At 45.1% G+C, this 21,241-nt stretch overlaps 1 protein-coding gene across 1 annotated transcript in view; it reads right to left on the bottom strand.

Moving 5' to 3' along the window:
• Nucleotides 1-21,241, bottom strand: part of robo2 (roundabout, axon guidance receptor, homolog 2) — a 146,457-nt gene that overhangs the window by 36,603 nt on the left and 88,613 nt on the right. The window contains exons 3-8 of the mRNA XM_084020157.1: nucleotides 15,810-15,967; nucleotides 15,469-15,589; nucleotides 15,207-15,345; nucleotides 7,087-7,223; nucleotides 1,631-1,755; nucleotides 12-183 (exon numbers count right to left, since the gene is read on the bottom strand). Of these exons, the coding sequence (XP_083876283.1) occupies nucleotides 12-183; nucleotides 1,631-1,755; nucleotides 7,087-7,223; nucleotides 15,207-15,345; nucleotides 15,469-15,589; nucleotides 15,810-15,967 (852 nt within the window). The remainder of the gene's footprint in view (nucleotides 1-11; nucleotides 184-1,630; nucleotides 1,756-7,086; nucleotides 7,224-15,206; nucleotides 15,346-15,468; nucleotides 15,590-15,809; nucleotides 15,968-21,241) is intronic.

The raw sequence follows: 21,241 nt of genomic DNA, 5'->3' as shown, positions 1-21,241 counted from the left end.
TTTCTCCTCACCATCTGTGACCTCCAGTTGAGCCTTGGCGAGGATGCTGCCTGCAACGGTCAGCGCCTGGCAGATATAGTAACCGGCGTCGGCCCGCTGCACAGACGAGATGGTGAGGTCTCCGCTGGGTGACACCGAGAAGCGACTGCTGGGCTGCTGGGGTTGGTTGGGAAAGAGCAGATTCTGCAGGAAGACCAACAAACGGTCAATTACTCTGAGAACATGGAACGAGTACAGCCTGGCAACACACACACACACACACACTTCCCGACATGTATACAGTTTGATGACTTGGTTTCATACTTATTCTTCTGCCAAGCCAGAGGCTCCACTGTATTATGAAGGCAACTTTTGCTCTTGTTGGCTTCACGACTGCTTTTCTTTCTGCAGCAGTTTTGAGCTGCTCATTTACCCACAAAGACAACCCAGTACGAGTTGGGCTTATGCTGCAAATGTATCTTTAGAATAGCTAAAGACTAGGAAGGGGTCATCAATCCCACATTATATCTCCGAGGACCGATGACTGATAAAATATCACCTCTACGTCCTTCTTGATTAGCTATGCAGCCACTTTACCCCGAGCCCTTTATTCTGTTTTTTTTTGTACTTGTGATCCTCAAATACATTAACTGGATTCAATTACACCTAATCGCTTTAATGTGACGAACGATGTTGTTTCTTTTTGTTTTTAATTAGGCTCTATGCATCTTTAGAAATAGCATGAGATACGTACACTCCATTATCCTCAAGTGTGAGGAAAAAGGCCTTTCTGACTGTTAATTAACACACTGAATTAGCTTTAATTTGTTCTCTTAACAAATACCGTTTGTACTGTCGGTATGTGAGTGTGGGTGAGAACATATATAAACACAAAGACGGAGATAAATGCAGGCGAGGGCGTGCAACTGCTTGTACAAGTGTTTGTAGTGCATTATTTTCAAGTGGCTCATCTTTAATGACGACGTGAGGCTCACGCTGGATATTAATCTGATCTATCTGAGCAAGTCCACAACATCAATCAGTGTCACTGAGTCATAAGCTTTACTGGAGGTCACATGCTGGTGATGCTAAAGGGTTACACCAAACATGCAAGCAAAATGTCTTCGGTTCACTCTTTTAAGAGGAGGTTTGCTGTAATCGTTGCCCTGCAGACTGTGTGTGTCTGTGTGTGTGTTGGAACCTTAGCCAGAGCTGAATCATATCTCTGGCTCATCTACAAGCCCCAACAGGCTCCTAATTGGCACTGTTGTTGAGCATTGTGAGGACACCCAGGTATTTGAATGGGTTATCTGCTGGAGTGAGGGATAGGATCGTTCTTATCAGCGGAGAGGTCACGGGAAACCGATTAGCACTGTGCCAGGCTCACTGTCGCTTGGCAGCTCCCGAGAACAAAGGTGTATCTATGTCTGTAGTAAAGATACTGACGACAGATAGTGTACTTGTGTGTGTGTGTGTGTGTGTGTGTGTGTGTGTGTGTGTGTGTGTGTATTTGCAGTGCAGGAGACTCGTAAGTACTCAGCAATTGTGCGTACAGTCAAGGCAATCCAAAGAAAATGCTAGATAATGAATCCTCCAGACGAACACAGTTATTATATTTCCACAACATGTTTTTGAGATTGTTGGTTCCTACCTGACTGCCCTCCTTCTGCCAGAAGACGGCGGGCTGAGGGTTTCCTTTGGTTTCACATGGGAAGGCGGCAGTGCGGCCTTGAGCCACGATTTGGTCCCGCGGGCGGATGACAAACTGGGGTGCAGCTGCAGTCAAAGGGCAAGAAACACCAGTGTGAGGAAGACCAGTGGTACACAGTGAGGTCAGACATCAGGGCTGGAGGTTATCAGGGCTGGGGGGGGGAGGGGGGGGGGGGGTTCAAGCAAAAACAAGCAATATACACCACACGCTCAAATCAAAATGGGAGTGCCGTACAACGACTTCCATGCAGCGTTATATCAATCTTTCGCTCTCTAGCGGCTCTGAACAGGAGGAAGGACACCGATGACTGTCGTTGCCATGGTAACCAGGTTGGCCATTCATCCAGGTAAGGCTGAGGCTGAATGAATGACAGTCACATTGGCATTTAGATCTGAGACAACACACCCATGCCCCTAAAAACACCCACAACAGGTAAGAAGACACATAAGGGGGGTACACATGTCTGACTTTCCATATGTGAGATGTTAGGACGTCCAGAATGCATCTCATATGAAAGTCAAGATCTGAAGTGGCTCAGTACTTCTGATCAAAGTTGTATCAACAGCGAGTGAGAGACAGAAAACACCGATCCCGTGTTTACCACGCGTCAAGCTAACAGCTCACCGTCAAACAGAGGAAAAGGCTGGAGAACGCTATCGAACTTTCAAATGGTAGCGTGGAGCTTTCTCAGTCAATATTCATGAGTCCATCACGAGCCAGACCGGTTGTCTCACACACACACACACACACACACACACACACACACACACACACACACACACACACACACACACACACACACACACACACACTCACAGTCTGGACCGAGTGAGACTATTCTGACTGACAACTTGGCAGATGCAGTTCAATAATAAAGAGAGAGGAGTTTAGAGATTAGATAGGAGTTCTTTTGGTGTTATGCTCCTCGATCATTCAGTGATGGGAGCTTAGGGATTTCATACCACCTCTCCCTCACATTTCCAGGCTGATGAAAGCAAAACTGGGATAATAATGCAATGATATGTTGAGGAACTTTATAGCAACATAGACTGACATTGATTTAAGATGTCTGTTTTATCCTAAATAATCAAAAATGTCTATGATGAAGATGTTTTAATCCTTAGTCCATAATCCTATGAATCACCAGTAACCTGGACTCCCATTTCCTAATAACAACTGCAGAATATTACAACAATTATGCCAGATCTCTGAAAATCTCTGAACTCTGACCTGAGGTAATTGACTGCATGACCCACGACCTCTACGTGTTTATTCTACTGCTGTCAGCGGGGTCTTAGTCCCGTGTTTGCCAAGATAAAACATCAACGACACGTTCCTTATAGGAGGAAACATGCAGCGATAATGAAAGTCAACACATTAAAGACTCTGAGTAAAGGATATTAGAGGCAGTTTTCTCACAAATTGTAATAAATTCTGTGACAAAAATGAAGAAGAAAGAATTGTTGCACCCGTTCTGTTTCTTTTGATTTCTTTGTAAGTCATTTCACTGACAAGCCAGCTGGTTCCAGTAAGGCCAAACTCTTCCCATTTGGCTGATTTCTCCATGTAATCCCTTTTTTTTGGGGTGTGTGTGTGTGTATTTGTCAAAGATACACACAGTTGGGAATGGTACAGATGGCTACAGATTTACTGCCTTCCCGTTTGGCCTTCTGCAGCTTGGATATCTCGTGGCTCTCACAATGCTGGGCCTGATACAGAGCTCCTAAATCATGCTCTGGCAAGGACTCAGTTCCCTCCCTCCACTTCCTCTGCTCCGTTTCATCCCACACGCCGCATCACTAACTACTCGCTAGAAAATGTGGTTTAACACCTTCCTGCCTGGCTCCCTATCGCTGCATCAACCGGCCGTATTCCTTTTTCACATGTTCTTCATCGCTTCTTTCCCGTGCACTGCACATATAAATCATTTATCTTTTTCAGTTATAGAATTGAGTTTACCCAACTTATTTCCACATGTATTCTTTGAAACAGAATTAATTTAAGTGAATGTTTTTGAGGTTAATGATAGGCTTGTATTCCTGATTGTAGATTCCAACAAATTTATTAAAAGAACAAAATCTTCATTGTTGCCAAAAACGTGGCATCATCCATCTTTTTGTAACTGATATAAACAAATTGTGCATGTTTTCTATTGCACAGAATTTATCGAAATGGTAGTTTCTAGCTTTTCCTGCTGGCCTGAGGTTAATCTGGGGGTCATTCTATACCTGCAGCACTATTTTAAACCTTTCTAGATTCTAGAAAAGTATAGTGAAAAGGTACTTGTGGGAATTTCAAGGGGGGCAAACCTAAAAAAAGAAAAAGAAAAGGGAAGCCCACAGAGAAGAACAGATCAAAAATTCAGACAAATCAAGAGGAAGTCAGTGTGCGACAGTTTCCCAGATAGGCTCAGGGCAAACTCACACTGGCCCTGTTTTTGATTCAGAGACCCTTAATGACATGTTTCTGTCCCCTCCTGAGGTAACACATCATCGGCCACCCATATTTAATTCATGACGAGCCACACCTGCCGGCTCGGTGAAGGGGCTCGGCATACAAACAGCAGAGAACAAACGGACAGAGAGACAGACGTCCATTCAGTAGACCCGGGCACGCATTCCCTCCTCCTTTAAAATCCCACGTTCAATCATATTTTATTCAGAAGTCGACGGCAATTACCGTCTCTTCCCACAGGCAGAGTGAATGTGTAATTTCCTCCGTCGTCTTGAAAGCTGACAGTTTGACAATCGCAGAATGGCAACTGCTGTTTTGGCAACTGAAGTCCTGCCGGCAGTGTCTGGGATTTCCTGCCAGTCAAAGCCCGTCTCCACACAAACTTCTGCCATCCTTTTTTTACTCTCCTTTCTTTGTCCTGGTTTCTACTCTCACAAAACACACCTTTTTCACCAGAGTTTAACTCACTTCCTCTAACAATTCATCACCTTAAGTGTATCATATTTGGTTCTGTCTTGAACTCCCCCCTCCCCCACCCAAACCACGGGGGAAATACAATGAGATCCCCAGCTCTGTTGTGAGGCTCAGAAGGAGACAAGCTCGTCCAAAACAAACAGATCTCAGCTTTGTGCTCCAGAAAATCCACAGATGGCCTCAAGACTTGCAAGTTCAACACATCCTGGACCATATGAGATGACGATGCCTGAGACTAGCAGACCGCCAGCCCTCTCAGGATCAGAATCTATAGATCTATAGAGCCTTCAGCCAAAATATCAATTATGTGGCGGTTGGTCTAGTAGTAAAATGTAAACACTAAAGGAATACACTAAGTAATGCTATCTTTCTTTAAACCAAATGTTGCCTGGACAAATTGCTCCATGGTATCTTATTAAATACAAGACGCTGGTCTATGTATTTAATTTGTTTCAAAACATACATCCGTATGAAAATGAAGTGTTTTGTTTGGAGCTTTGTCTCTATTTTCTGTCAAGTTGCTGCATTAATTAATCACGCATCGTACTCAATTAACAAACAGACCTGGTGTAATGGGCCATTAGTGTTTTAGTAATCCAGCTGGAAAATCTCCACAGACGAGAAAACTATTTGCAAACAAGAATTCCAAGGGTACAGAATGTGATGTGACACCGGTGTTAGTTCAAAGCACTAATGTCAAAGCAATGGTAATTGGTCGTCAGGCAGTCATGTGTGTGGAGAGGGCATGCGGGATGGAGTCAAATCAGAAGGATGGGTACTTACCGACGGGGCGAGCTGGAGACACAACAATGGGGGGTGGATACACAAAAGGAACAAATTAAGACGCACAAACATATAAAAGGACGAACAAAAAGAACGAACATAATAAAAATAAGACAAAAAGAAATCAAAGTCAGAATGAATGACATGTTGGGGCCAACACTTTTCTGGCACAGGGTAAAGCATGGCAGGGAGGATCCAGCAGCTTCTGTCCACTAAATAGTTATAGCGATAAACTGAAAGCCTCCGAATGTTAAAGGCACTCTGGTATGAGTGCCCCCTTGTGGCTAAATAACTTTCAATTTAAAGCGATGGTTCGGAGTAAAATGCACCCTAGGTCATTTCTACCATGACATCCAGCCAAATACCCCCTCAGAAGCATTTTTAGCGATGGCCAACATTGGTCAAGATAGGGCTATCAGCCGAACGGCTTAGTACTAGCATGATGGTACATCTTGTATATCTATTACCCCACTAATAATGCATGGAATGTTACCAAACTGATAGCCTGATAGCTTCTATCCTCGGCTGCTAACGCTAGTGCTGCGTCGACGCCGCTAGCAGCAGAGGATAGAAGCTATCAGGCAAGTGTTCTTTTAAATAAACTCCTGGTGTACGTACAAACTTTAAAATGCCTCGTTTTGTGAGTACAGACCCTATGTGTACTACTGCAGCAGTTTGGTAACCTTCCATGCATTATTAGTGGGGTAATTTACGAGATATACAAAATGTACCATAGCGCTAGTACTAAGCCATTCGGCTGATAGCCCTATCTTGACCAATGCTGACCATCGCTAAAAATGCTTCTGAGGGGGTGTTTGGCTGGATGTCATGGTGGAAATTACCTCGGGTGCATTTTACTCCAAACCATCGCTTTAAATGCCTGTGGGGACAGGTTTTCCTCAACTGAGACAAATAAACCACTGGACCTTTCCTGCCTGCATTAATGAAATCTGCAATTCTACAGATGGCATGTTTGTAATAGCAAGGTGGAGGTGTGTTTGTCACTTGTGTTGATGGACGGAGCAGAAAATAGAGAGCAAGAAGGGAAGAGAGAGATCACAGAAAGATTTCAGAGTGAAGAGACCGCAGCTTCTGAAATCCCACTCTCCATCCAGAAGACTCAGGAAATGGTTTTCCAGTGGGTCCTCTGTGAGTAGCTGTCAAGTTAAACACTAAGATACTACTTCTAAGATACAAATCCACCTTCTAACCCAGACCTTGTTTTAACTCCCTCTGCCTGCCTGCCTGCGCTGCTCTAACAGCCTCCACAGAGACCTTAACCACTTGGGTTTAATGGGAAGACGAGTGGTGAAAAGAGGAGAATTATGGTTAGAATGTTTTTATTAACCTTGCAAACCCCAGGTGTGGGACTGGCGGTGTGCACCAGTAATCTGTGAAATGGCTTTGCTGACTGGGTGGTTGCAGCGTGGCCAGCAGACCACCGCCGCGATGGGGGGGTCGGCAGAGTGTGTCGACGCTGCACTTGGAAATGTAAATAATTAAACAGATTCATAGACTGTCTACATCTTCCTTGGCTGTGGGAGTCAGCATTCTGGATTTGTGTAAAGGGGACCCTGTGGAGTAAAAAACGCCAATCTGGACCTCATATCGGCGTACAATTACCTTGTTGGTTTGTGACTTCTCCGTCACAAAAAATGACGAAAAACAATAAAGGTGTTTCTTACCTCGGACGGTGAGCGTGGCCGAGGCCTCCAGCTTGCCCACGCGGTTCTCCGCCACGCAGGTGAACGCGCCCTCGTCGTTGACGGAGGCCTTCTTCACTCTCAGCACGTAGTCGTCCTTGTCGTACTTGATCTCGTACCTGTCAACGCAAGATGCGACCTCATGAAAATCGCTTTAAATGACAAATACTGTTCCGTTTAAATAAAACATTAAAAACTGTGGCGAATAAGATGCGCTTCAGTATTTCACCGATGGCTGTCGGGGCTGTAAAGTGTATCTCCTCATGGAGAGGAACAACTGTTCATTCTGACAAATGGAGATTGCATTGGGGCGGATCAATTATTCAACAATGACACAGAGTACACAGAGGTGTGCGTTCAGTCGGAACCCTCAAAACTCATTCAATATTCATGAGATGTTTCTCTCTGTGAGTGGATATATGTTTAAAACAGACCTTTGTATGTGTGGTTGCAATAACTCTATGCATCTTCTCATTGTGAAGCAACTGACTGAATCAACTAGAGTTGGCCACAATTTCCATCCTGCTGCAGTGATCAAGTGTTGGTGGGTTTAAATGCCGGTCTGGTGTCCCAGTCTGGGATTGGAAGAGGGTGCTTGCCCCCGGCAGTGTGGAAGTAGTATGCTGGCGGTGGGGGTGGTAGTCTGTCAGCCTGACAGCCTTCTGCTGTCCAGTCAAGGGTTGAGACGAACAGACTCTCTGTTGCCCCTTTAAAACGCCCAGTGTAGAACTCCAATATCATACTGGAATATTTTTAAAATTGAGATGAGATCCATGCAGTGTGTTTTACGCCATCTGCTGCTTTTAAAAAATATATATATATTACAACTTGGAGTCCCCAAAGTCATAATGTTTTTGGGTCTTCAACGGATAGGCCTGACATTATATTACCCTTTTATTATACTACCATAAAAACTCCAAACTTGTAGTCCAACTACTATTAAAAACACATGAAAAAGAGTAGCGATGTGTCCGACATGGAGCGAACCCTTCAGAGATTTAAAAACGCAGTCACGGAGTTGTATCACAACAAACTACAGTGTTCATCATAATGAAGAAATATTCCACCCAGTGCAGCTGCACGACTCTTTTATGTGTTTTTAATAGCTTTTCGATGGCAGGAGAGATCTGTGGCACAGAAGGATACCTTCTACTCGGCTCTAGCTACACACATAGTACTTGTTATAGAGGGATGCATTCATTTTGGGTCTCTTCAGGGGGAATCATTATAGAAAAGATGAAGTAGTAGAGTTGTACTTTAAACTGTGAGGTGTGCACATGAAGGTGGATCTGGATAATACATCGGACTATTAGATATGGCAACAAACGATGTTTTACGGCCCTGGTTTCTGATGTGATTTTAGACTAACAGCATGCGACGGTCCATTTCCCTCCGAGTGGGAAAGACCCCTCTGCTCGGCCATCAGGTGGACCGATGGCTGCTTGCCACCGGCAGCTGCAAAACTAATCTGTCCTGTCTTATTCCGTTTTTTTTTCTTTCTCCTTCTTTTCACCTGCTGTTATGACATTTCCTGAGCAAGCATTCAAAGGCAGCTTTATTGAAGCACATTCCTCAAGTCTTGCTGCCAGTTCCTCATATCCACACGGGTACTTAAAGAGCCATAACGATTATTTGACTGAGTCATGACTGAATGCTTTGTTCTAGAGAGAGGGGATGAACAGTTCAGGTAATGGTGGAGGAGGAGGGGGGGGCATGAATAAAGCATTTACTGTTGAAAGCGAATCCAGAGGAATGAGACTGCACCTTTCGGGACGCCGCCTGTTGTCAGATGAAAAACAAACAACGGAGAGCGTCGTCCCACTCAACGCCTCCGGGTACAACGGGTTGCTCAACATGAACTACTGACTTGGAAGACGAGTCATGGAGCAGAGTTCGTTAGGGCTTCAGGAAAACACCAGGGGAAACCAGGATGAGACTCTCAAACAACCTACTGACAGCATGCTAACACGCCCACAATGCCAACGCTAATATGCTCATGTTTAGTAGGTCTGCCAGATCCCCTCTGTTAGGTTAGCCTGTTAGCAACTGCTAAAGGTACAGCTGAGCCCGATGGGAAATATTCATATTTGAAAGTACAAGGTGAATAATTTGCAAATGTCTTGTCTTTGCACCAAACAATGTTCCACATGAATTAATTTCACCTGGGTAATTACATGATGTAATCATTGCACCTGATGCATTTAAATAGGAATAAGCAGAGGATTGTGTCTGAAAACCAAATATTACAACTTTATTGGCAACAGTGTCTTTAGTCATAAAGCCAAGTATTGCATATAATGACGTTTTTAATGTTGCATACCTAAAAAATCTGAAAAAAAAGGAAACCCTCTCTTTCTGTGACAGCATATAGCGGGAACATGCAAAAATAAAAATAAAAAATTATACTTGAAATAGATTTATTTGAATGTAGGATTTGTGTGTATATATACACACAAATATAGTGATTTTTCTCTAAGAACATGCAGAGCTACATATGGCGTGATAACTCGTGAAACAGTTCACCTGCTCATGCAGGTTCCTCCAGCCTGACGTCTGCATGACCGAGCCCCTTTGCACACACACACACTCACGCGCACACACACACACACACACACGCACACACACTATGCTTATTGTTCTTGGACCCGTCTCCATGAAATCTCTCAGAACAGAACCTCAGGCTGGCCTGTGACGCATTAGTAGGGGAAACATGAGCCCAATCAATCTGTAATCAACTTCCTATATGGAATCAGCCCAGATGACAGGATGAGTGGAAATACTCAGGGATAAGAGGTAGTTGTGGCCACACACACACACACACACACACACACACACACACACACACACACACACACACACACACACACACACACACACACACACACACACACACACACACGTAAGTACACACAGAACGGGAACAGTAGCTCTTTATTGAGGCTGAATCGGGAGTAGCGCTCTGTTCTCTATTAGAAGAGGAATGTAATTGCACATGTAGAAGGAACGGAGAACCAAGTTCACTCTCCCTCGTTTTCAACGAGAACAAGGCACACTGTACACACACACACACACACACACACACACACACACACTCGCTACAGAGAACAAAGTATACAATCACCCGACACATATCCACACATGTGCAGAGTCATTCACTCATGCAGGGAGACGAGGAGTGATGGGAATGTAAGCAAACGCCAAGACAAAGCCGGGCTTTTCTGGCCCGTCAGCGCGATGCGTTCGCTGCACTAAGAAGTCCGCGCAAAGATGACAACTTTATTGGGCAAAACTTTAAAGGCAAAAGATCTTTCAGGTTCATCTTTCGAGGATTTGGCCTTCAAACTGTCTCACCCGTGTTCCACCTTCAGACTCGTGCCAATTCACCCACATTAAGAGCATCGTGGCGTCTCTGTGTGTGGATGAGTGGATGTGTGGAGTCATGACTCAACCTGGAGGATCTTATCAGCCTCGTCCTCTGTGTGTGTGTGTGTGTTTGAATGCAGCCGGCGGTAGGCAGAAGGGTCGTGTGCCAACTCCCAGCACATGAGTCAGACTGGAGATACAGCGGAGGACTAATCCCAGCTGGCCCTCCCCCCCCACCACCTCTCTGCTCCATTTCATCCTGACAGTCTGATCCAGTTTCACACCATCTAACTGCTACTTTACCACGTCCCGATCAAAAAGAAGCCGGAGTCCACCTGTCCAGGCCCCGTCACCCATGAGAGGGAATCAATTAACCGCGATCGCTTCTCATCTTCCTTGTTTAAGACCCTCAGCCAGTTTTTTTTTTCTTTCTTTCTGCTCCCTCTTGGCACCTCTCATGCACCGAGCCGGGTCAGGGCCTTCCAATCAGGACGACTCACATGCATCACTCTATCCAACATTAATCAAAGATACGTTTGGCGAGACTTCAACCCTTATGGTTAGGGCGGAGGTTTGTGGGGAGCAAATTGATCCTAAATTTGCCTTTAAAAAGAGTTACTTCTCTCCGAGGGCCGCAGGAAATGTCGCAGCAGGGCAGTATTTACTTAGTCAAGGTGGTTTGGAGCAGAACCCATGGTTGTACTGGAAAATATATATATATATAAAAAACAGTACAGCTCATTGACTGACGCCCGAAGCCACTCTTCCTCGTTCTCTCTTCGTGAGCATGTGAAGAAGAAAGAAAACTCGAGCAGGGGAAGTCAGATGCATAATGCTGAGGCAGCCATTTGTACTTTCTAAGCAACACAGTCTCAAGGCAGTTTGTGAAATAGTCAGAAATCGTGTGATCTGTATACATGGACATGAATCTTACACTCTCTTCGTGTCGCTCAGAACAACATTCAAACGAATGTATTTCAACTGGAAATATCATTTTTTATTATTTTTCTGTTGGGATGACATCACACTACAAAACAACACTTATGTTTGCTTCGTCAGGTTTATGAAAAACAGCTGTTTACTATTATGTTACATGGTTGAAAGTATTTTTGTGAGTATTTTTCTGCCGTCCCATGAAGATGGAAAGCTCTGATACATAATGAATGATCAGCTGCACGTCTTCCTCATGAATGCAAAACCAACATGTTTTATATCCTCTATAATAAACATTATTATTTAATTCACATTTCTTTGATGTCGACACAACCAGCATCAATAAAGCCATAAAAATAAAACTATATTGCTGATCATTCTGCTCCTATTCCACACATGCAGGCTCTCATAAATACCAGATGTATCCTCTTAGATATGAGGGGAAGTCATGGAGGAGGAATCACAGTCTGCCCTCTTTTTATTCTGCTGAGCTGTGGAGGCGAGAAATCACTGAAACTGGACGGTCAGCATAACAGAGGCGCCGGTGTCACACTCGTTTTAACAGCTCTCTCAAATAGAATGACCTGCACACACCTCCATCATGCACACACACACACACGCCACAAAGGGATTGAGTTAGAAAGAAAGGCTTTCTGCTGAATGTTGCAGGGGTTTTGCTGTGGAGGTCAACGGGGACATGGGGGGGGGGGGGGGGGGGATACAGATAGACTGCAAGACCAAAGGGGCTCTGATAAGGTGCAGGAGAGGGTACAGGGGTCCGGAGGAAATGAGGAGGGAGAGGGAAACCAAAGGAGAGGCAGTCGTGGGCCACACACTGAGCTGGTGGGAGATAACACACACACACACACACACACACACACACACACACACACACACACACGCACACACACACACACACACACACACACACACACACACACACACACACACACACACGCACACACACACACCAAGTCTTTTCACCAGGATTCATAGACTCTGGCAGAAACTCTTCCATCCAGAGGCACAAAGCTCTCTCCTCCTGTCCTCTCTGGTCTGGGAGTCGCTACTTCTGCAGAGATGCTTGAAAGATCAATATGATTCTGATATGAATACAAAAATTAGAAAATCTTACATATGATAACCAAATGTGGCCTCATAGATGCACCTGAAATAAGCCCAGAGCCACAATCCAGCTGCGTGATGACACATGCCAAAGACTTTCCCCCGGGACGACACACTACTCCACCATCTGAATCTAATCTTATGTATATTGGTAAAAAGAATGAGCCAAATTCACACTAAATTCATTTCTCTCGGGGACGCTGGGTGATTTTAATATTGAATGTGCCGGTCAGTGATTTTAATCCCGTCTCCTTCTACCCTGATAATAATTAAAGCTCCAATTAACTATTGTTCTTCAGCACACATATTGGTCTTATAACTCAAGTTCCCCCCCTCAGAAACACTAATGTAGAAATATTTTTCCACATCTGATGGCAACATGTAGTCCTCTTTGGGATCCCAGATGATGAAACAACTATTAATAACAATAAGAAAAATCGATAAAAACTAGAACTTGGGATATTTGTCTTTTAAAGAACTAGATCCTATAATATGGCATCGTTTCAAATACAGTCCAGCTGAATAAACACGATTAAAGGTCATTATTTAGGCCGTGCAAACAGAAATATCACTAAAACTCACACAAACAACTTAACCTTAATATAAGATATAAGAATCCACACAAACATCTAAATTCCCAATGATAATTACCACACCTGAAGTAATAATGTACCTGTTTACTGACAGACTCTAATCTGAATGGTTTCACAGGGATTTCTCATCATAAGTGAGAGATATTAAATTACCTAGTTTGTCACATAGCAGTACGAGAGCTTGTTTGGTGATTTTGATCTAGATCTTTTTTTTTAACAAACAGACATTATTGTCTTTGTCCTCTAATTGAAAGCGTCCTCGCGGCTCCGCGTCTCCTCTGCTGCTCCGCAGAGACCGGAGCCAGTGCCATCCTGGTGTGTTTTATGTCGACGTGCCAACGTGTGCATGTGTTTGCCTGCGAGGCTGCTGGAGCCACTGAGCATATTAAAGACCTGTTTACTCAGCTGAGGCTCCATTTCCCTTCCCTCCTCGTATGAAAGTTACACACACACACACAAGCGGCCATAGGAAAGACACAAAGACATGCCCGGTGTGTGTAAAGGGACCAGCAAAGACGAGTTAAAACAGTTTGATGGTTAAGAGGGAGCGGCCTTACTAAGTCTCTCTTTTTACAGCTTACCATAATAATAAGGACGGTGTGACCTTTTGGGATAAAGAGCAAACAGCAACTGCTCCCCGCTGCATATAGAAGTGCTTGATCTTCAGTCCTCTTTCATTCCTATGTTGAAGACCACTACTGATAGAGCTCCAGACGCCCACAGTGGAACGACACGATGGCTGTGTGCGACAGAAGCTGTTTTATTTCTTCTTTCCGAGCACTTGCCCGCTATCTAAACTGGAAACTATTCTTGCGTGGGCATTTTGAACAAACCCTCCGTCAGTCAGAGACGAGCCCCGCTTGATGTTTATTAAGTGAGAACGAGAAAGCAGGAACAGCTCGTCACTTAACAATATGAGTCTCTTCCTTTTGGCACGCAACAAAGGCAGCAGAAAATGTCAGAATTAGAATATCTCAGTCTTCATGCTTCCCGCTTCAAAGGAAAACTAGAGAATTAAACATGGCGGGGAAAACAAAAGCGCTCACGTTGTAATTAGAAACACTGCGATATTTATCGCTTCTTCATTTTGGCAGTGTTACTTTTTTTTTTTCCATATCCAAATAACTTCAAAGGGACGAGATAGTAAGCGAGGACGCAGGCACATGACACTCATCCCACAATCTGTTAATTAATACACAAAATGAACTCCGTCCCTCTCAAAGACACCAGTGAGATACGTGTTTGCTTTGGCACGGCGCTCACGTCGAACCGCCCGGTGAACCGAAGTCTTATCAGACACAAACAACCCGCCCACGCGCCGCTCCGCCGCTAGCCTCGAGTCATGTCGGCTCCGTTGAGTGTGTGTTTTATGAGGTGATCCAAGCAGCGCGTGACTGGCTTGTTTGGCTGGGGGACAGAACGCCGGTCTCTTTGAAGTCCACTCCCGACAGTGACTCCGAGTCCTGGTTGACTCACGGTGAAGCAGCGAGCATGTCATCGGGGGCTTTTTTTTTAACAGGAAGTAAGATTATAGCTGGCAACGGTGTGAGCATTTATCAGTTAATTGCAGGCTTGAAATTGCCTTTCTTTCATCGGTGTCTTTTTGCAACCGTGAGTGATACATATGTCATATCAGCAGGGGGGGGCGGAGGCTGAATGGGGGTTAAACGTGTGAGGGAGGGAGTGATGATCTACCAGGTTGCCTCGCTGCCAAGATTTCACCTGAACAGATGCACCTGAGGGCGACGTCAGCTGCTAGCCCGTCTCCCTGCATCTCCTGTCATCATGTCTGCTTTTTACAAGGTGTCTTTACCTTTCAGGCTCCCCTGTCCACTGACCTGTCACTCAGGTTTTAATTGTCTGGTTCAATATGTGTTTGTCTTTGTGGAGACCCCTTCCTTGACATGAGACACCGTGGAGCCCCCGTCCTGGCTGTGGGAGCTGCCTTCTAGGGCACCCGAGGGTTATCCTGAGTATGTATTGTGCATTGTGTGCAGGCTCCAATAGAAGTACTTAATGCACTCTGGCAGCAACACTGTCTCAAGGAACCGTCCTCTCTTGAGATAAAGCACTTTTAGATGCACATACCTCCCGCGAGGAACATCGACGTCATCTTTCCTCCAGCGTACGTTTGGCTGAGGGTCTCCTTGGACTTGGCAGCGGAACTCCACCGTCTCCTCCTCCAGGACGACCTGGTTGATGGGCCTCCGGACGAAGGTCGGTCGCTCTGCAGGAAGATAAACAAAAAAGATGACACTTCATTCATTTCATTCAATGGGTTTATGTCAGTGTGAATACTGCAGTTCTGATTCATCACAGAGGAGACACTAAAGTTTCCGGAGAAGCTTACCAAACACCGTGACTTGTGCCGTCTCGCTGTCTCTCTCTCCGACCATGTTGGTGCCGACACAGATGTACATGGCAGCGTCGCTCTTCCTCGTGTTGGAGATCATTAACTTCCCTCCTCGAATCTAAAGAAAAAAGTTTAGAATTTCCTCACACTTTTCTCATCCCTATGCACCGGAGCAACAGCGGAGTGATCCCTCACTTGCTTCCAGCGTATGGAAACACTGTCAAATCTAGTGAATGAGCTCTTCTCTAAGCGCCGGGAGACTAAAAATACATTTAGAGACGGTGACGGTACCTCTTCATATTGAGTCAGGTATTAAAACAGATGGTAATAGAACTCACGGTGATTCTGTCATCCTTGTCGTCAATTCGCACTTTGTCTTTCTTCCAGTAGATGGTGGGTTCGGGATGGCCTCTGGGAGGAACACACTCAAGGATTGCAGGCTCTCCGGCTGCCACCACCACATCTGTCGGGTTTTGTCTGAAGTCATCTCGCAATACTGGCAAGGGGAGGGAAGGGGGGTAAAAGGAAGAAGTTGTTCAGGAAGAGTGCATACAGTCGAATGCTGAAATGTTAAAAATGTCTCCATATGTATTCAATTGTCTGCATTTTAATGGGATGTGCGGCTTCATGTGACCAGGCGAGCTCAAGCGAGAGCTAATTGGAGCTAATGGAGGTCCCTGTGGAGGCAGCAGAACAAACAGAGACAGAATGCCCTGAAGCCTGGTGTCATTCACATGTTACAGCTCACAGGGGTGCAGCACGGCTTCACTCCGCTAGCATGTACGCGGTCACACAAACCAAAAAAAACACACACAAAAACCAGAGGGTGGCCTTGTATCTAATTACCCTCAGGTAGGCCTTTCATCACAGAGACTCTCACCAGGTTTAGTGTTCACAGAAACAAATATGAATGCTGGAAACAAGATGAGTGGACATACATGGCACCTAATGTGGTAAAAAGGTACTAACTGGGGAGACTCCATGCGTGTACTCCAACAGATCTTGTTGCATTTGATCCACAGTGAATCTAATCTGTTGAGTAGCACTTTAGGTATTCCAGCTCGTGTCCAGCGAGGGACGCCTGATTCCTCTGAAGGATAAAAGGGCCGAGCTTATTGGCCGATGTTTGAAGATGCTTGAGGAGGGCTAAATTAAGGGCAGCACCACGGGTCCTTATGCAAATCCCACACAGCACCGAGGACAACGGTGGGGAGGGCCGGGATTATAAGAGGGGATAACTGGTCCCCGTGCTCCAGGCTTCTCTCATCTTTCCATTCACTCGTCTTACCCCCTCTACAGAAAGCTGCGCGGCCATTGTCTTTTTATTTATTTATCTAGACCAAGGGGAGGCCGGGCAGAGGAGGAGAGGATGCTTTCAACCCAATTATCCTGGGGATGCACAGGGGTACCGAGTGGGACTTTTGTGTGACATGAATTCAAATGAAACCTTTACACAGGGGTAATGGGAGAGAATACAGAGGAGGCAGAGGTTTTCTCTCTCTAATGCAGGGCTAGTCCTATAAGAGCTAAGGTAATTAGCCTGATCCAGAGAGGCGGACCCCCTGGTCGGGGTGGTCATAACAGCCACCAACACTGGGCTCCTCTGCATTTGCATTACAAACAGAAGTCCTGCGGCTTAATCAGAGCCTGGTTTGGACCATGCACAGCCTGTTGTTTTAATTGCTCCTTTCCCATTCATTGCTGATAGCACCCATGGGATTGTGTCTGAATCAATTTCCTTTGGAACGGAACAATGACAACAGAAACACACGTTAGATGCATCGTTTACGCGCCTGTGCCACGTCGTGTAATCTGATACCGGTCGTCACGTTGCAGGTAGAAACAATAAAAAAAGAGAAGCAACGCGATCCAGCAGATAAAATACAACACTTGTTGAGGACCGGATTAGAGACTAGCTACAAGCAAGCAAACAGAAGACACACCGCTGGTGAAGGGATTACACGGTGTGTTGGTTCAGGGCTTGCTTATACTACTAAGTAAATGAGGGGAGGGGCCAATCCAAGCACAGTATCAAGGTCAAGCTCCTACGGTCAAAGCACACACACAACTCAAATATGCATCCCCGCTTCATAACAGTACGAGCATCCCAGACCCCTTTGTCTGGGATCATAAGGAGGGATGGGACGATATAGCAATTTATAAAAACACTCAACATAATCATGGTGAAATTGTGATAATCATAAAAATCATCAAAAGTGAATTGAAAAAGCTGAAAATGTATTTATTCTGTATTATTTATGCAGGGAGACGTTATGATTCACTAAAAAAAGGTGTCTTATCACGTTTAGTGATTTCAGTATGTTTAAGTGCCATATTAAGAGTTTATTCTGAAGATTATCGGGATAATATCATGAATTGCAATTATACATACAATTTTGCTTATATATTAGAATCCTATCATGACTGTTTCCCCTGTTAATCGATGTGAAGTGCATCTAATATGTGTGTTTCTGCATGTTTGCTATGAGGAACTGAACTCCGAGGCCCCTGCAGGCGTTCAGGCCTGGATCAGCCGACAGACGTCAGGTAATTGCCTTTCTATCCCCCTGAAACACTCAGCTCTTCTTCCACTGAAAACATCTCACCTCCCATGGAGTTCCAGCAGGCCCCAAACTCTGCCGTCTTGCTTACTTGCTTATTAATATTCCGATATTTTTACATTTATACCCCTCTGTTGGCAAGTGCTACATCTGTCTATCCGGCTGCGGGCTACAAAAATAACCCATATCTGAATAATATTAATCTGCCTTTTGACTTTGGCATTTTATTTATTTATTTATATCCCAAATATCAGAGGAGTGGGCTGATTTGAATGAAGGAGCATCAGGCGGGGGGGCACAGCGTGCCAATCTGCAGCTCTCTCAGCTGGCACCGTTTCAACACCTCGAACTTAAAGGGGAGGAAGTCAGGTTACAACTGTGAAACAGCCGAGGGCTTGAGAGTGGAGGTCTTTGCCAAAATGGAAACACAAAAAGGAGACTCCCACACAACTGTAAAGTCTAGGGGTGAGTATTGGCAAGAACCTCACGATACGATACGTATCACGATACTTTGGTCACGATACTTTGGTCACGATACGATACTTATCACGATATCACAATATCGCGATATAAATAAAGATGAAAACACAAGTACATGTATATGTACATCAGATGATATTGATCAGAGGACAAACTGAGTCAAAACTATTTAATTCAAAACAGCCTCTCCATTTGATTAATTCCCATGAAATTCACTGGAATAAATATTGAAGTACTGCATTCACAACGTGTCTAAACATGAATCTTTTTTTTTTTAAATCGATCTTTGGAGTTGAAAAATCGATATTGTATTGGGCGGAAAAGTATCACAATATATTGCCGTATCGATATGTTTACCCACCCCTAGTAAAGTCTGTAAACCAGGTCCCATAGAGAGGGGAGGCCTGTCCAGTGACCATTAGGGAGGCCTCCTATGTGTTTTTACCCAAGATAACACAAAATTCCTCCCGACGCAGATACATGACGGCACAAACACCCGGCGTCAGAGCGGCGAGGTGGCAGGGCAAGGACGGGTGCGGAGAGATATTTTGTACGGTGCACCCTCCCCACCCAACCCCGAGGTATTACTCACTGGAGGGTGACACCGCTTGTCGCTAAGATTAGCGGGGAGCCTTGACTGAAGCGTCCAGCCTGCATACTGAGATAAGTGCTGACAAATGTATTCACCTACAGGAGTGTACCTAGCGTTGGTTCACAAAAGGTTGCAACACCACAGACTGATGTCTTGGACCTATTTTTCTTCCCCCTCCTTCTGTTTTGACATTCACATCACTTTGATAGACGTTCACCACACACACACACAAAAACTACACACAACCCTGACAAAGTGTGAAATGTTTCTTAAAAGCTGCAGGGCTTGGTATCTTTTTTTTGTAACACTGCAAATGTGAATGTTTGTGTGGTTGTTATTACTTTCCCTCTCCCTATTTACTGCCAGAAAAAGACCCGCCATGCTTTCACAGATGTACTCCCGGGTCAGGGGCTAAGAAACACAGAGAGAGATTACAACAGCTCGGAGCCCGGGGGCCGAACCCCGACACCCGGACCCACCACCTTCTACCCACACTCTGATTAGAAAATAAAACCATGCACACACTCACACATACATATACAACCAGGGAGAGCTGTAGAGAGGTAGCTCCAAGCTATAATATCATTTCGTTTGAGTGCTTTTTTTGCGCTTCATCCGGCAAAGTGCTATTACAATACCGCCATTTTCAATTCCACCCTCAGAGAAGAGAGACAATATATATGTCACTTGACAAAACATACCAAATCCACTCTGTGGGCCGTCATTGATGTTTTGTATTACTGTTGACGCTGAAGGCAGAAGGAGGATAATGCCGCACTATATATTACTACACCGTGAAAGAAGACGCGCTCCATTTGGCTGGATACGAGCTCTGACTCGCTCATTTGCCCTCCCACCGGCCAGAGCTAACCTTTGCCCCCCATCCAGATGCAGAAATTACCCCCTCAGCAGGCAGGCAAGCAGCAGGTTCACACATATCCCCCTATATTCCTCCACTGAGGGGTTGCAGGTCAAACGAGAGAAACAGCTGCAAAAATACGGCCGGCTGGCGGTGCCCAAGGCTGTGCCTCCTATGAGAACAGAGTAGACGCTCATCATTAGCACAACTCATCACCATCTCTCTCTGTCTGTCTTATTCTCTCACATCACCATCAGAGGTCATTCTCTCTCTTCCTTTTTCTTCCATCTCCTCACTTCATCACATTCTTTTCCCTTCCAATCCCACAGCGTTGTCCCGTGTGTTGCTTCCTGCCCCCCTCCTCCGCTCATTTTCCTTCGCTTTTCAGGGCTTTCTCTGCACAGACTGCAGATGAGGCTTTTGCAGATGAAGCCATATTCACGCACGCCCGATCATTCCCCGCAGACCATGGCCGAGCCCCGATACGGTCTCCACCGCCGCCGCTCTCGCCTATCTGCAAATCCTGAGTTAAGGGATTGTAAATAACGCTGTCACATTCACAGATAAGATGCAGGAAATATGGAAAAGAGCGAAGGTAAAGAGAATCATATGGTCGGCGGCGATACCGCGGTGGAGGGAAATCACAGGTGGCGATACGGCATGAAATGTGCATCTTTAATAGAGCCATAGTAAGAGGAAAAAAGGGGCTCGAGTGAAAACGTTGAGAGACAAGAGGTGAGGTACAACACAACACAACGGGGGATGACGAGAGGATGCCTGTGCAAGGTCAGGCCGAGGTGGCGAGGAGTACAAAAGGTGGTGGATGAATGGGGCTGACTGTAAATAAATGGGGGGCATTCCATCAAACACACACCACGTACTGTGCCTCTGCCTCTGATTCAGTAGATAAGCCTAAACAAACATCCTCATTTAAACAGCATCCCTGTTCAAAGCTCATTTTTTCAAGCAGCACCCCTAATTTGGCCTAACAAGCCCCTGGGCAGCACCATAATGACGGCGAGACCACAGTGGGCGATTCTTCTGGCCAATCCAGGAACAATGTGTGGCGCCGCTCCCAAGAAACAATATAATTAACTCTTAATGAACCTCTTTCCCTTAACAATACCAACACACACACATACACATGCTCTCTCTCTCACACACACACACAATTCAATTTAGCGTAATCCATGCTTTATGGTAATGTATAGGTCATTAAAATGTTAGTTAAAAACTCATTAAAATTCACTTGAAGAAGTAATGGCTTCATTACAGTAA

Source organism: Eutrigla gurnardus, assembly GCF_963514095.1.
Source record: "Eutrigla gurnardus genome assembly, chromosome: 10".
NCBI lineage: Eukaryota > Metazoa > Chordata > Actinopteri > Perciformes > Triglidae > Eutrigla > Eutrigla gurnardus.
Note: the sequence above shows the minus strand (reverse complement) of the source record. Positions and strands in the feature narration are given on the sequence as shown.